At 38.6% G+C, this 12839-nt stretch overlaps 1 protein-coding gene across 1 annotated transcript in view; it reads right to left on the bottom strand.

Moving 5' to 3' along the window:
* Positions 1-2294: 2294 nt before the first annotated feature.
* LOC129235088 (putative thiamine transporter SLC35F3) overlaps positions 2295-12839 on the bottom strand; it is a 42848-nt gene continuing 32303 nt past the window's right edge. The window contains exon 7 of the mRNA XM_054868768.1: positions 2295-2530. Within this exon, the coding sequence (XP_054724743.1) occupies positions 2295-2530 (236 nt within the window). The remainder of the gene's footprint in view (positions 2531-12839) is intronic.

Below are 12839 nucleotides of genomic sequence, written 5' to 3' on the forward strand. Positions count from 1 at the left end.
ACAAATTATGCTTGTTATCTGATGACACAAATTATACTTGTTATCTGAGGAAACAAATTATATTTGTTTACTCATAACACAACTTATACTTGTTATCTGATGACACAAACGACTTTTATCGGATAGCACAAACTTTATTTCATAAGTGAAAATATGATTTTTAAATCTTTCAGCAATATTTAACAATGCTATCTTTGATTAGTTAGATTAGTTTTTCTTTCTTTCTTTTCTTTTTTTGCCGACAACAGCTGAAACTACAGAAACCATAATATTACACAATGAAATAGGTAATAGGATACATCTTTGAGTTTCAAGGAAATTATTGTACCAAATACAAAAAAAGATTTTGAAGATAAAAATGCTGAAAATTTTGCAAAAGTTTTGCTTAAAATTTCAATGATTTAATGCTTAATTAAAAAAGACGTGGTTGCATACAATCAATAAGTCTTTCTGAGGTACTCAAAAACTTACTATCTGCGCAAATCTAGTTATTTATGTTCTTCCACGAGTCTTAAAAGGCAGTCAATAAAAAAAAAATCTGTCTAAATTTGCGTTAAATAATACATAAACACTCAATTTTGAGCAAAATTAGTTTCTTTCATAATTACCATTTTCTTCAAACAAATGAGCAAAATTAGCACCTATATTCGCTTTAAAAAGTATAATTAGTGGTATAGAAAAGGTGATAGTGGATTACTGATAACATTTTTTGTTTCTTTGATCCTTATACTTCACAATCACAATGGTAAATGTAAGATGCAATCAAGCATTTTTTTTTTTTTTTGACTATGTTTATCACTTGGAAAATATGCCATTCAGGAAAGCAAAGTGCACACGTTTTCCAAGTAATACAATTTAGTTTTCTAAAATTATAAAATTCTGAAATCTGGAATTTTAAGGCGATAATTCTTGATATCACCCATACACAGATCTATCAAAATTCATAACCGGTTAGTATTTTTTAAAAATAGTTTTTGAACCGTACAAATCATTTAAATGAGCCACGTATCAGAAAGAAAACTAGCAGAACTTTAAAATTGTGCTTATTACATAATTCTCAGATTTTTTTAACACAACTATATAATTTTCTCATCCCACACTTCGTTTTGACAAAATAATCTAGCTCGGGGCATTAGGCAAATTATTTGAAGTTGCAGTAGCTACTCTTACATTTCAGCTCAATCGTAACCACAAAAAATCAACATGCATCATTAAAAATAACCACGCAACGTGGTTACAAAAATTAAAATATTGTAATTAAGTTGTTTTTCAGATTGTGCCACAAAGGCATCCTGTTTGCTAGGATATCTGATATCTTATCACACACTGTATTTATTGCTGACCAATTGATATTTGCTGTAAAGTCTTGGAGACACTAAATAACATTCATCAAAACTACCTCTGTGTAGGAATGCCACATTTGTTGGCAAAAATCAACTTTGCAATCATTCTTATTCGTCAGTGTTACGCAAAACCACTGACATTTCCGTTCTTCAACGATATTAACGCTTCACAAATCACAGGTAGCTGTCCCAAAGCAATTTTTATGATACTAAAAGAATTATCACATCATCATGACTCACAACAAATGTACAATGCCCATTCCGGCAATATGTTTTTTCAATCATTGACATTGGTGAAAGCACCATTTAACATACTAAAGATCATTGGTTCTTCAAGACTCCCTTCCTACTTCACCCAGTCACTGTGCTACAAAGTACACTACCTATAGAGGCAATATGTTTTTTCAATCATTGACATAGGTGAAAGCACCATTTAACACACTAAAAATCATTTGTTCTTTGAGAGCCCTCTCTACTTCGCTTTTCGACTATGCCAGCAATGCAAATCCACTGACAGGCAATAAACTTTTCCAAACATGGACATCAGTGAAAGCACCGGCTAAGGATCCTTTGTCCTTCAGGAGTCCTTCCTACTTCACCTTGCGCTGTGCATTGATGTACACCACCACCTTTGTAGGCAATATGCTTTTTGAAACATTCGCATCGGTGAAAGCACCATTTATCACACTAAAAATCATTTGTTCTTTGAGAGCCCTCTCTACTTCGCCAGCTATGCAAATCCACTGACAGGCAATAAGCTTTTCCAAACATGGACATCAGTGAAAGCACCGGCTAAGGATCCTTTGTCCTTCAAGAGTCCTTCCTACTTCACCCTGCGCTGTGCATTGATGTACACCACCACCTTTGTTGGCAATATGCTTTTTGAAACATTCGCATCGGCGAAAGCACCATTTGTCACACTAAAGATCCCTTGTTCTTTAGTAGTTCTTTCTACTTCACCCTGCCACTGTGCGTCCGCAGGCGGGACGTGTAACTTGTCCTCGGTTCTGTGCAGGTCTGTTGTGGTTGAGGCGTATTCTTGCTTCTTCTCCTCCACCTGAGCAACAGTGTGAGGTAGTCAGGCCAGTTCTCAGGCAGCAGCACCAGGCAGAAGCCAACCAGCGTGAGCACAATTCCAGCCAACTTCATGCCGCGGAAAAGCACTTGGTACAGATACACATCCACCACTGTGGAGAAAAAGTGAGAAAGATGACAGCAGAAAGGTTAACTTTTTCAAGACAAACTAATTGAAGATATTATACAGGGTGTTCAAAATGAATAGCGGGGTTTTAACGAACATGTTATAATATTTATTACACCAAACTTACAGCCACAAGTGATATAACGAATGAAAGAGAAACTCAAACAGTTTTACATAATAGCCTTCAAGTGTTCAATGTGAGCACCATTCGTCACTCGGCACACGTCAAGACGATATGCAAGTTCTTCCCAAACTTTGATGAGTGTCTCATTGATAATTGCTGCTACAGCTGTTTCAATCCTGTTCCTTAATTCGGGAAGGTCGGCTGGCAGTGGAGGCACATACACACGGTCCTTAATAAACCCTCAAAGATAGAAATCACACGGCGCTAGGTCGGGTGACCGTGGAGGCCATGGAAACAAGCCCTGTCATTAGGCCCCTTACGGCCAATCCAGCGATCGGGTACCTTTATGTTAAGCCAATCGCGTACCTCATTATGCCAGTGAGGCGGCGCACCATCTTGCTGAAAGATGAAGTTTTCTGGTTCATCTTGTGTCAGTTGAGGGAAGAGCCATAGCAGTAAAGTATCCAGATAAGAAGTACCAGTTAGCATGCGCACTGATGCCAACAAACAAAACTGTTTGAGTTTCTCTTCCATTTGATATATCACCTGTGGCTGTAAGTTTGGTGTAATAAATATTATAACATGTTAAAACCCCGCTATTCGTTTTGAAACACCCTGTATAAGTAACGATATAACCCTATTAAAGAGAAACTAATCAAAGAAATAAACTTATTAAAGATATTAACTTATTGGAAGGGATTTTAAGGAGGACTATGAGGTAAACTAGTTTTCCAGATCCCGACTGTGTGTTTAAGTTCTCAATGCACCGTTAAAAATCATCTGTTTATAGAAAGGAAAAACATTTTTTATCTTCTGATATTTTTCAAGCAGTTTTCACTTAGAAATACGTAAATGTCAAATTTAAATTCAAGTAAGCAGACCATCTCAAAAATACGCAAGAGGAAAGCGGGAGTTGAATTTTTCAGTTCCTCACTGCAGACTTCACACTGTTGTGAAAAATATTTTTAGCTCCCAGTTTAAAGATTGACTGAGTGTATATAAAGGGTGTCCCAAAATTAACGCAAGATTTGAATTTTCCACCATTTTTTCCATAAATTGTTGGCAGCCATGAAAAAAGAACAATTTGACAGTTGGGAGTTTAGGGTTAGTAAAAATGGGGTGTTATTGTACCATACAGCTAGAGAGAGTGAAACATTTCAATGACTGCATAAGGCATTTCCTAGTCGCGTACTCTCTCATTTCGGTCATCAGAATTGGCACCCTAGATCGTGTGATTTAACATTTTTAAATGTCTTCTTATGGGTTTATTTGAATTCAAAGGTCTATGTCAACAAGCCCACAACAAGCCCGTGCATTACCGTGTTGCGATACCGAGTGCCAATAACAGTAACTGCTTGACCAGCCACAACTTTCATTATTTTTGAAACAATTGTTCAATAATGAAAGCGCGTTATTGTATCGTATAACGCTCCATTTTTTATTACCCTAAACTCTCAGCTGTCAAAGTGTATCGGCTTCAGTTCGATTACGGCCCGTCCATGCTGATTAAAATCTCAAAGGGGGATAATAAGTATGCAATCCAACATGTTCTCGTTTTTGAAACAGCCCTATCTCAGAAATGAAATCTTCTGTGCTTATTTCTGAATAGAGCGGTATTTCAAAAATGAGAACATGGTGAATCGCTTTTGAGAAGAGGGTACATTTCAAACTAGTGGTACCCGCACGGCTTTGCCCGTAATAGAAAAATTAAAAGGTCTTTTGGTTCGCCTGTATATTCACAAATAATGTGTGGTGAATTTTCTCGCCAATTGGATTGTACCTATGATACGGTTCCACGTTATGATAATTTCGTATCTCGCCAATTGGCTTGTGCCCATGTTACGGTTCCACGTTATGATAATTTCGTAATTTACTCGTCCATCTTATGGTATTTTTGTTCTTAAAATTGGAATAGAAAAAGAACCACATCGAATTTTCGAAAAATCGCTTCGAGGTGCACACCCCCATGCTACAAACTAACTTTGCCAAATTTCATGAAAAGCGGCCAAACGGTCTAGGCGCTATGCGCGTCACAGAGATCTTGACAGATAGAGGGACTTTCAGCTTTATTATAAGTAAAGAAGTAAGAACTCTTGCTTTTCAATTCTAAACAAAATTGTCTCGGAGCCATTTTGAGTAAGTGATGATCTCAAAAATAAGCGATTTTGTCTCAGTTTTAAGAAATCTGTTTTAACAGCGTAGCGTAGAAATACTCACATAAATTGCTGGTGCATTTGGTCCGTTTTGGTTCCTATCACCAGGAGCAGTTTTCAAGAATTTTTTTTCGCGAGAATTATGGTAAGGAAAATTTCCGCGGGATCACTAGTTGGACTTTGCCGTCGCTAAATATCGTTTTTTTAGAAGAACTATGTCTTTTCGAGCAGGTAATCTTCCCCAAGTAAGCGCTTCAAACTAAGACCGAATTTGAGTTGCGTGCATATTGCGATAGCTCTGCTGAAAAAGCGTACTGTGCGGCCCTTCTTACACGCTGCATGTAATTTTTTTCCGTTTTACCCATCCTTTTGATTACAAAACAAAGAGTAGGACCTTTTCAAGTGCAATCTCTCCCAGCGCTGCTTGGTAATCTTCCCGTCATGGGTATTATCCTCCCCATACACACGATTTAGAAACTAAATAATTATTAAGGGGGTCCGGGACACAAAAATCGACAAATTTTGCAATTTTTTTTTTATCATTTAAAAAATTACTCCATTTCTTCTGCTTAAAAGGACGTTTGAATCGTGTTTTTATCTTTATTAGAACAAAAGATATAATTCTTTTTGTTGCCCGCACCTAACTAATGTGTATTGGGCTTTAAAATTTTAAACGCGTTTTTCTCCATGATGCAATTTTTCCCGATTTCTTGCATTCAAACTCTTATAAGTCAAGAACCAATGAAGATAAAGTAATGATATTTGGAGCATGTCTTTTTCAAACAGTTTACTTAATTTTTTATTCAGCGATTTTGAAAAAAAAAAAACGTTTACTGCAAAAAATATGGTTTTTTTAAAAAAAAGTATCTTCGAATTTTTCGAAATTTTTCTTCAATTATTTTTAATTTTTTATTGAATCAATATTTTTAAAATCGCCGAACAAAAATTAAAGCTTAGATATTTGTGCATACTTTTTTGAAAAAAAATTGAAAATTGACCAACAATATTTTGAGTTATAGCAATTTAAAGCAACCCCATTTTTTTTTAAAAAACAAATTAAATTTGAATAAAAATTTTTTTTTCATATTTGTGTTGTGATTAAGCTTATTAATTAAATGGTGAATCGGTGTAAAAAAATTCAAAACTCTAAAGTATATAATAAAAAAATTTTCAAAATGTGTCCCGGACCCCCTTAAATCGTGTTGAAATATTGTTGCGAAAAACGAACGGCAAAAACAAATATTGTTCCTTTCCCATGAGACAAATGTAATACACAACTTGTCCTATTCCTATTCAGAGTCACAACTGACTACAACTGTATTTATGTCAAGGACTGCATACTAAGTGCCTTGCCTCCATTATTTTATATACCGATAGATGGCAGCACCATCACCGGATCGAACAGTTAATGAGAATTTAGAACTAGTCCAGGAGCTAATAGCTACCTGGTGCTAGCACCCCCAGAGGTATCGTTTCACTTGGAGGACATTGAGACCACGAGCATATTTAACGTCGCCCAGTCCCCTTTAATGACGACGGTGGGTCTTCGACCATCGAGTTTCGAACTCAGGACCCTCCGGCCCCGAATCCGACACTCTACCGATCGGGCTACCACGGCCCCTACACAACTTGTATCACAACTTGTTTCAGCAAAATTGCAAACTTTAATCTTCTTAAGTAATCATACTTCGAAATTAAGGATTTCATTAGTGTTAAAATATTAGGCCTACCAGAAAGTTCTACTCATTTGGGGAAGCAAAAATAATGCAGTTTTTAGTACGTTTAACAATACATTTTTTTTTCTGCAGAACTAGTCGTGGTAGTCTGAACGGTAAAGCATTGGACTCGTAAGTGGAAAGCCGATGCCCACCGGTCAAAGATCCTCCAAGTACGCTAGTTGTAACTTATGCGCATTAAATCTGTCGGTGTAAAGATTAAGATTCAAGATGGTCACACACCACGTGGCGACTCTAAAAGGAATTCATTCTCCACGCACTCGCCACTTTTTCCGACCCCACCTTTAATATTGGTTAACGTTAATACCATGAATTAGATACATATTAACCTTTTCGTCATTAAAGGGGACTGGGCGACGTTAAATATGCTCGTGGTCTTAATGTCCTCCAAGTGAAACGATACCTCTGAGGGTGCTAGTACCAGGTAGCTATTAGCTCCTGGACTAGTTCTAAATTCTCTTTAACTGTTCGATCCGGTGATGGTGCTGCCATCTATCGGTATATAAAATAATGGAGGCAAGGCACTTAGTATGCAGTCCTCGACATAAATACAGTTGTAGTCAGTTGTGACTCTGAATAGGAATAGGAATTAACCTTCATTCAAACTGATAGTTTGCATGAAATGAAAGGAAATTATGTAAGGAATATGTTTTAGTTGCAATTCAAAAGTTAATTTGTTGCTTAGTTGCCTTTTTTTTTTTTGGCTTAAAAAAAGAGTAACGGCTAAAGATTTTGATTCGACAAGTAAAATTTCCCAGTGTTGATCTTTGTCGAGATGGATCATGGACTGCTTGACTCCTGGTCTGGATCAAAAAATTCCTTCAATACCCCATCTGACCGGTTGAACCACGTGTAGTGGGAGGTACAAGGAACTCTGTAGTGCAGGGGTGCCCACCTAAAAGGGGGGGGGGGGGGTTCATGGCGCAGACAAAGCCATTGAAATTTTTAGGAGAGTTGTTTTGAGCGGTTTTCTTTACTTGGGGGAGTCGCGATATTTAGGGGAGGTGCGCTCTTGCTCTTGGGGGGGGGGGGGACACTCTGCTGTAGTCTAATGTACTGTTACTGCCATTTGCGATCATATACTACCTGGTAGTTTATATCGTTGCTTATAACTTCTTGGCAGACGTTACCGCCATTTGTAAAGGGTTTCCCAAAATTAACGCAAGATTTGAATTTGCCACCATTTTTTCCATAAATTGTTGGCAGCCATGAAAAAAAAAACAATTTGACAGTTGAGAGTTTAGGGTTAGTAAAAATGGGGTGTTATTGTACCATACAGCTAGAGAGAGTGAAACATTTCAATTACTGGTATTTCCTAGTCGCGTACTCTCTCATTTCGGTGATCAGAATTGGCACCCTAGATCGTGTGATTTAACATTTTTAAATTTCTTCTTATGGGGTTATTTGAATTCAAAGGTCTATGTCAACAAGCCCACAACAAGCCCGTGCATTACCGTGTTGCGATACCGAGCGCCAATAACAGTAACTGCTTGACCATCCACAACTTTCATTATTTTTGAAACAATTGTTCAATAATGAAAGCGCGTTAATGTATCGTATAACGCTCCATTTTTGATTACCCTAAACTCTCAGCTGTCAAATTGTTCTTTTTTCAGGGTCGCCAACCATTTATTGCAAAAATGGCGGCAAATTCAAATCTTGCGTTAATTTTGGGACACCCTTTACATCTCGTTTTTGAATGCTGCCCTGTGCTTCTAGGTAAAGACACCAGGCAGTGCTGTTTTGACAACTTCTTTATTCTTCATCATTTGTAAATTTTCCCGGACAGAAATATGTAATAAAAAAGAAAGGTGCAAGGTCTGGGAAATATGTTGTGGATACGAAAGAATTCCCCAAACGATCTATGCGATTTTCTGGCCAGTCGCCAAAGCTGCTAGTGGTTTTTCTTTTCGCGAAGCAGTTAATTTGCCACCTGTTGAACTACGCTGCCTCTAAATATTGTAACGGATCCAATGCGACATCCAACTTCCTTGAAAGGACGACACAGTTCTTGATTAAAAACACAGAGAATTTATTTACACTATGTACAGGAAAGATCGTCAACAACTGCTAAATTAATCATCAGCAATTAAGCAAATATCACACCACACCGTAAACTCAACGGTTACACACGTATTTACTTCCAAATACGAAAAACAACACAGCGAAATGCCTCGCAATAAACAGAGCTAATACACTCTCAGTTCGAATTCTCAATTGAAACTCACTTTTTATCACGCGGGATTCTTTTATAAACATCGAAAAGTTTCCACGACATTCGAAATCCTTCTCGAAATTCGTACACCGTTATCTGATTTCATCAATGAACAAAAAAAGAAATATGGGGGGGGGGGCGTATACTTTAGCCGAATGTATAGGGGCTGTATATTCATTACGGCAAAATATTTACAGGTTACGTTACTACAATAATTACTATTTACAGAATTTGTAACAATATACTCCCATTTTCTAATTTTCGGTGGGTCATTTCTTTGCAAAAATTTTTTTTGCCGGAAAATTATCCAAAAATGAAGACGATATCAAAACGGGAATACTTGAGATGGCTGTCTCCGAAGAGAGGGTGCTCATCAAACACGGGATTTTAAAATTGCAATTACACTCGCAAGAAGTTATCATCAATGATGGGAAATGATATCGTTCCAAAAAATTGTTAAACGATTAAAAATTTCACCATTTCCCCCCTCAACTTACAGATCTTCCCGGTAGTTCAAGGGTTTGCAACCGGGGGGACGTAGAAAGATTTCAAGGAAGGCATTGTTTAAAAAATAAAACTGTAATCTGATCAATTTTTTAGTTGCAGGTATGTACACTCTATAACAAAGAAATCGATGCACCAAGAAGGAGTGATCCGATTGAGACGAAAATTGGTGAATAGGAAGACAATGCACGAATAGTAAATGATTGAATTCTAAGAACAATTGAATAATTTATATCAGAGTTCCAATAAAAGTTCAATAAGGTATTGACCCACCTCTAGCCTTGATACAAGCTGAAGCACGGCGTGGCAAGCACCAATAAAGCTCCCGGAGGGTATTTCCGGCTGAATTCGCTCCATTTGTCGGACGAGGTTATCAACATTCTTTGCCAGATGCAACCGCCATCCCATCATATCCCAGACATGCTCAATGGGAGAGATCTGGCAGGCCACGGAAGAATTTGACAAGTTTGCAGACAGTTCATAGCAACACGTGCCGTATGTTATCTGGCATTGTCCTGCTGAAAACCAGCCGAGGGTACTGCAAAAAGGAACGGCAGCAAAACAGGCCTTAGGATGTCGTCGACGTACCACTGTGAAGTAAGTGTACATCTAATTGCGACCAAAGGGGTCCAATTATCAAAGTAAATGGCACCATAGACCATAATGCCTTGTTGAGGGCCAGTGTGGCGTGTAAAAGTGAAACCAGAATCCCCCCCGCTGCCCTGGGTGTCTCCAAACACGTCTTCGATGATCGTCATGACACAGTTGAAAACGGGATTCGTCGCTAAAGACTATACATCCCCAGTCGGCACCATTCCAATCTGATCGAGCCATGCACCACTGTGATCTGGCTCGGCAGTGTGTAGGCGTCAGTGGCAGGTGGCGTAACAATCGGCGCGAGCGTAGATTTCGTTGTCCCAACCGTCTGTAAATGGTCATGATGGACACTGGTGTTTGGTAAATTACCGCCCATTAGCCAGGGCTAAAGCAGAAATACGTGAAATACACCGCCAGCTCAGTCATTTCCAGCCGAGGACTGCAGTTTCGTGCTTATTAGCACTCAGCAGCCCCGCATAGGAAAGTGACTGAGCTGGAGATGGAAAACCTCTTAAGGAAGCCAAGAGTGCCAAACAAACTGGTAGCAAATACAGAATTAGCAGACCAGACGAGTGACCGAAACAATGTTCAATCTTCGAGTGGAACCGAACCATTGTTTCGGTCACTCGTCTGGTCTGCTAATTCTATATTAGCTACCAGTTTGTTTCGCACTCGGCTTCCTTAAGAGGTTTTCCATCTCCAGCTCAGTCACTTTACTATGCCGGGCTGGTGAGTGCTAATAAGCACGAAACAGCAGTCCTCGGCTGGAAATGACTGAGCTGGCGGTGTATTTCACTAGTGTTTGGGTTGAACGTCTGATGGTTCATAGAGATGAAGAAAACGCTGTGACTGCTGATCCGACAATCACCCGGTCATCACGATCTGTTGTAACCCTAGGTCGACCGCTGCCATTCTGACGCTGAACTCTGCCATTTTCCACCAATTCTTGCCAGCATCTTCGAATCGCCGCATCGCTTCGACTCAAATGACGAGCGATTCTCCGATTTGATCAACCGGAATCTTTCAATACAATCATACGACCTCTTTTAAACTCTGACAGTTGTTCGTAAGGAGCACGAACCATGCAGCGAGGCATTTTTAAGTTGTTGATAGGTAATCTGAATCGCAAACAAACCGAAAGTTTTAACAACTGTTGAAAAACTGCTTTTTATATACATCTGCTGGATGCGCAGTTCCGATGCGCTGGAGATCAAACTATTCATTCATTGGACACCAAATTTTAATCATTTGCATATCTGGTCAAAACACTCATGCATACAAAATTTCAAAGCAATCGGATGATTGCTTCTTGGTGCGTCGATTTTTTTGTTAATAGAGTGTGTTTTCAGCCTTATAATTTATTCATTTATTTTTGAGGTTTTTAATGCAATGTTCATCCACCTATCGTCGCGTCAAATCAACAGTAGGACACCTTACTGTTATTCCTGGGATTCGATGTCTTACTGTTGTTCTGAGAAGAAGATATACGGATTTCCAGTATTAGCTTATTATATAACAATAAAAAAACCGAGAAAGACATTTAAAGTAACCTGAAGTGATCTGCGTCACAGTATTTAATATTCCAATTCCTGTGAAAGACAAGCAGCAGCAGCAATTCCATTGATGTTGTAAAAATGACTAGCATTACACGCCAACCTCTCGAAGAGCCTGGATAAAACCTCAAATTAATTTGTATTTAGTAGCTCCTCGATTCTTTGATTTCTTGTATTTAATGATAGTATGTTCAAAGTATAGTGATCTGCAGCAACATTAAAGTTTGTTTTATAAAATGAACTAGTGGTACCCGCACGGCTTTGCCCGTAGTTGAAAATTAAAAGGTCATTCGGTTCGCCTGTATATTTACAAATAATGGATGACGAATTTCTCGCCGATTGGCTACGTTCAATCGCTACCAGCCATCCCAGTCTTACATGAAATACACCGCCAGCTCAGTCATTTCCAGCCGAGGACTGCAGTTTCGTGCTTATTCGCACTCATCAGCCCAGCATAGGAAAGTGACCGAGCTGGAGATGGAAAACCTCTTAAGGAAGCCAAGAGTGCCAAACAAACTGGTAGCTAATATAGAATTAGCAGACCAGACGAGTGACCGAAGCAATGGTTCGGTTCAACTCAAAGATTGAACGCAAGGCAAGGTATATTCAGTAAATTACCGCCCATTACCGGAAGTGACTGAGCTGGTGGTGTATATCACGTGAAGATAGTATGTTCAAAGTATAGTGATCTGCAGCAACATTAAAGTTTGTTTTATAAAATGAACTAGTGGTACCCGCCCGGCTTTGCCCGTAGTTGAAAATTAAAAGGTCATTCGGTTCGCCTGTATATTTACAAATAATGGATGACGAATTTCTCGCCGATTGGGCTACGTTCAATCGCTACCAGCCATCCCAGTCTTATTTAGCTTCTTCACTTGTATATTAGTTCTTTTTATTTAGTTCTTTTTGTTGTTTGTTATCTTATTATGGTTATTGGTTTTTGTAATTATCAAAATTGTGCCAGCGAGTGTCGCTCGTAATCTGTTCTGTTCCCCCCAGTCACCACATCCGGTTAAACCCTCACCGGGGTTGGTACGGTGGTGATTGGTGGGGTTTAAATAAATAAATAAATAAATGTTCATTCGCTCTCCCATTCCACGTCATGATAATTTCGTAATTTACTCGTAAATCTTATGATAATTTTGCTCCGGAAAATGTTCTTAAAAGTGAAATAGAAAAAGAATAAAATCGAATTTTCGAAAAATCACTTCGAGGTGCACACCTCCATGCTACAAACTAACTTTGTGCCAAATTTCATGAAAATCGGCAGAACGGTCTAGGCGCTATGCGCGTCACAGACATCCAGACAGAGAGACTTTCCGCTTTATTATTAGTAACTAGTGATACCCGCACGGCTTTGCCCGTAATAGAAAAATCAAAAGGTCTTTTGGTTCGCCTGTATATTTACAAATA

This window comes from Uloborus diversus, chromosome 2, assembly GCF_026930045.1.
Source record: "Uloborus diversus isolate 005 chromosome 2, Udiv.v.3.1, whole genome shotgun sequence".
NCBI lineage: Eukaryota > Metazoa > Arthropoda > Arachnida > Araneae > Uloboridae > Uloborus > Uloborus diversus.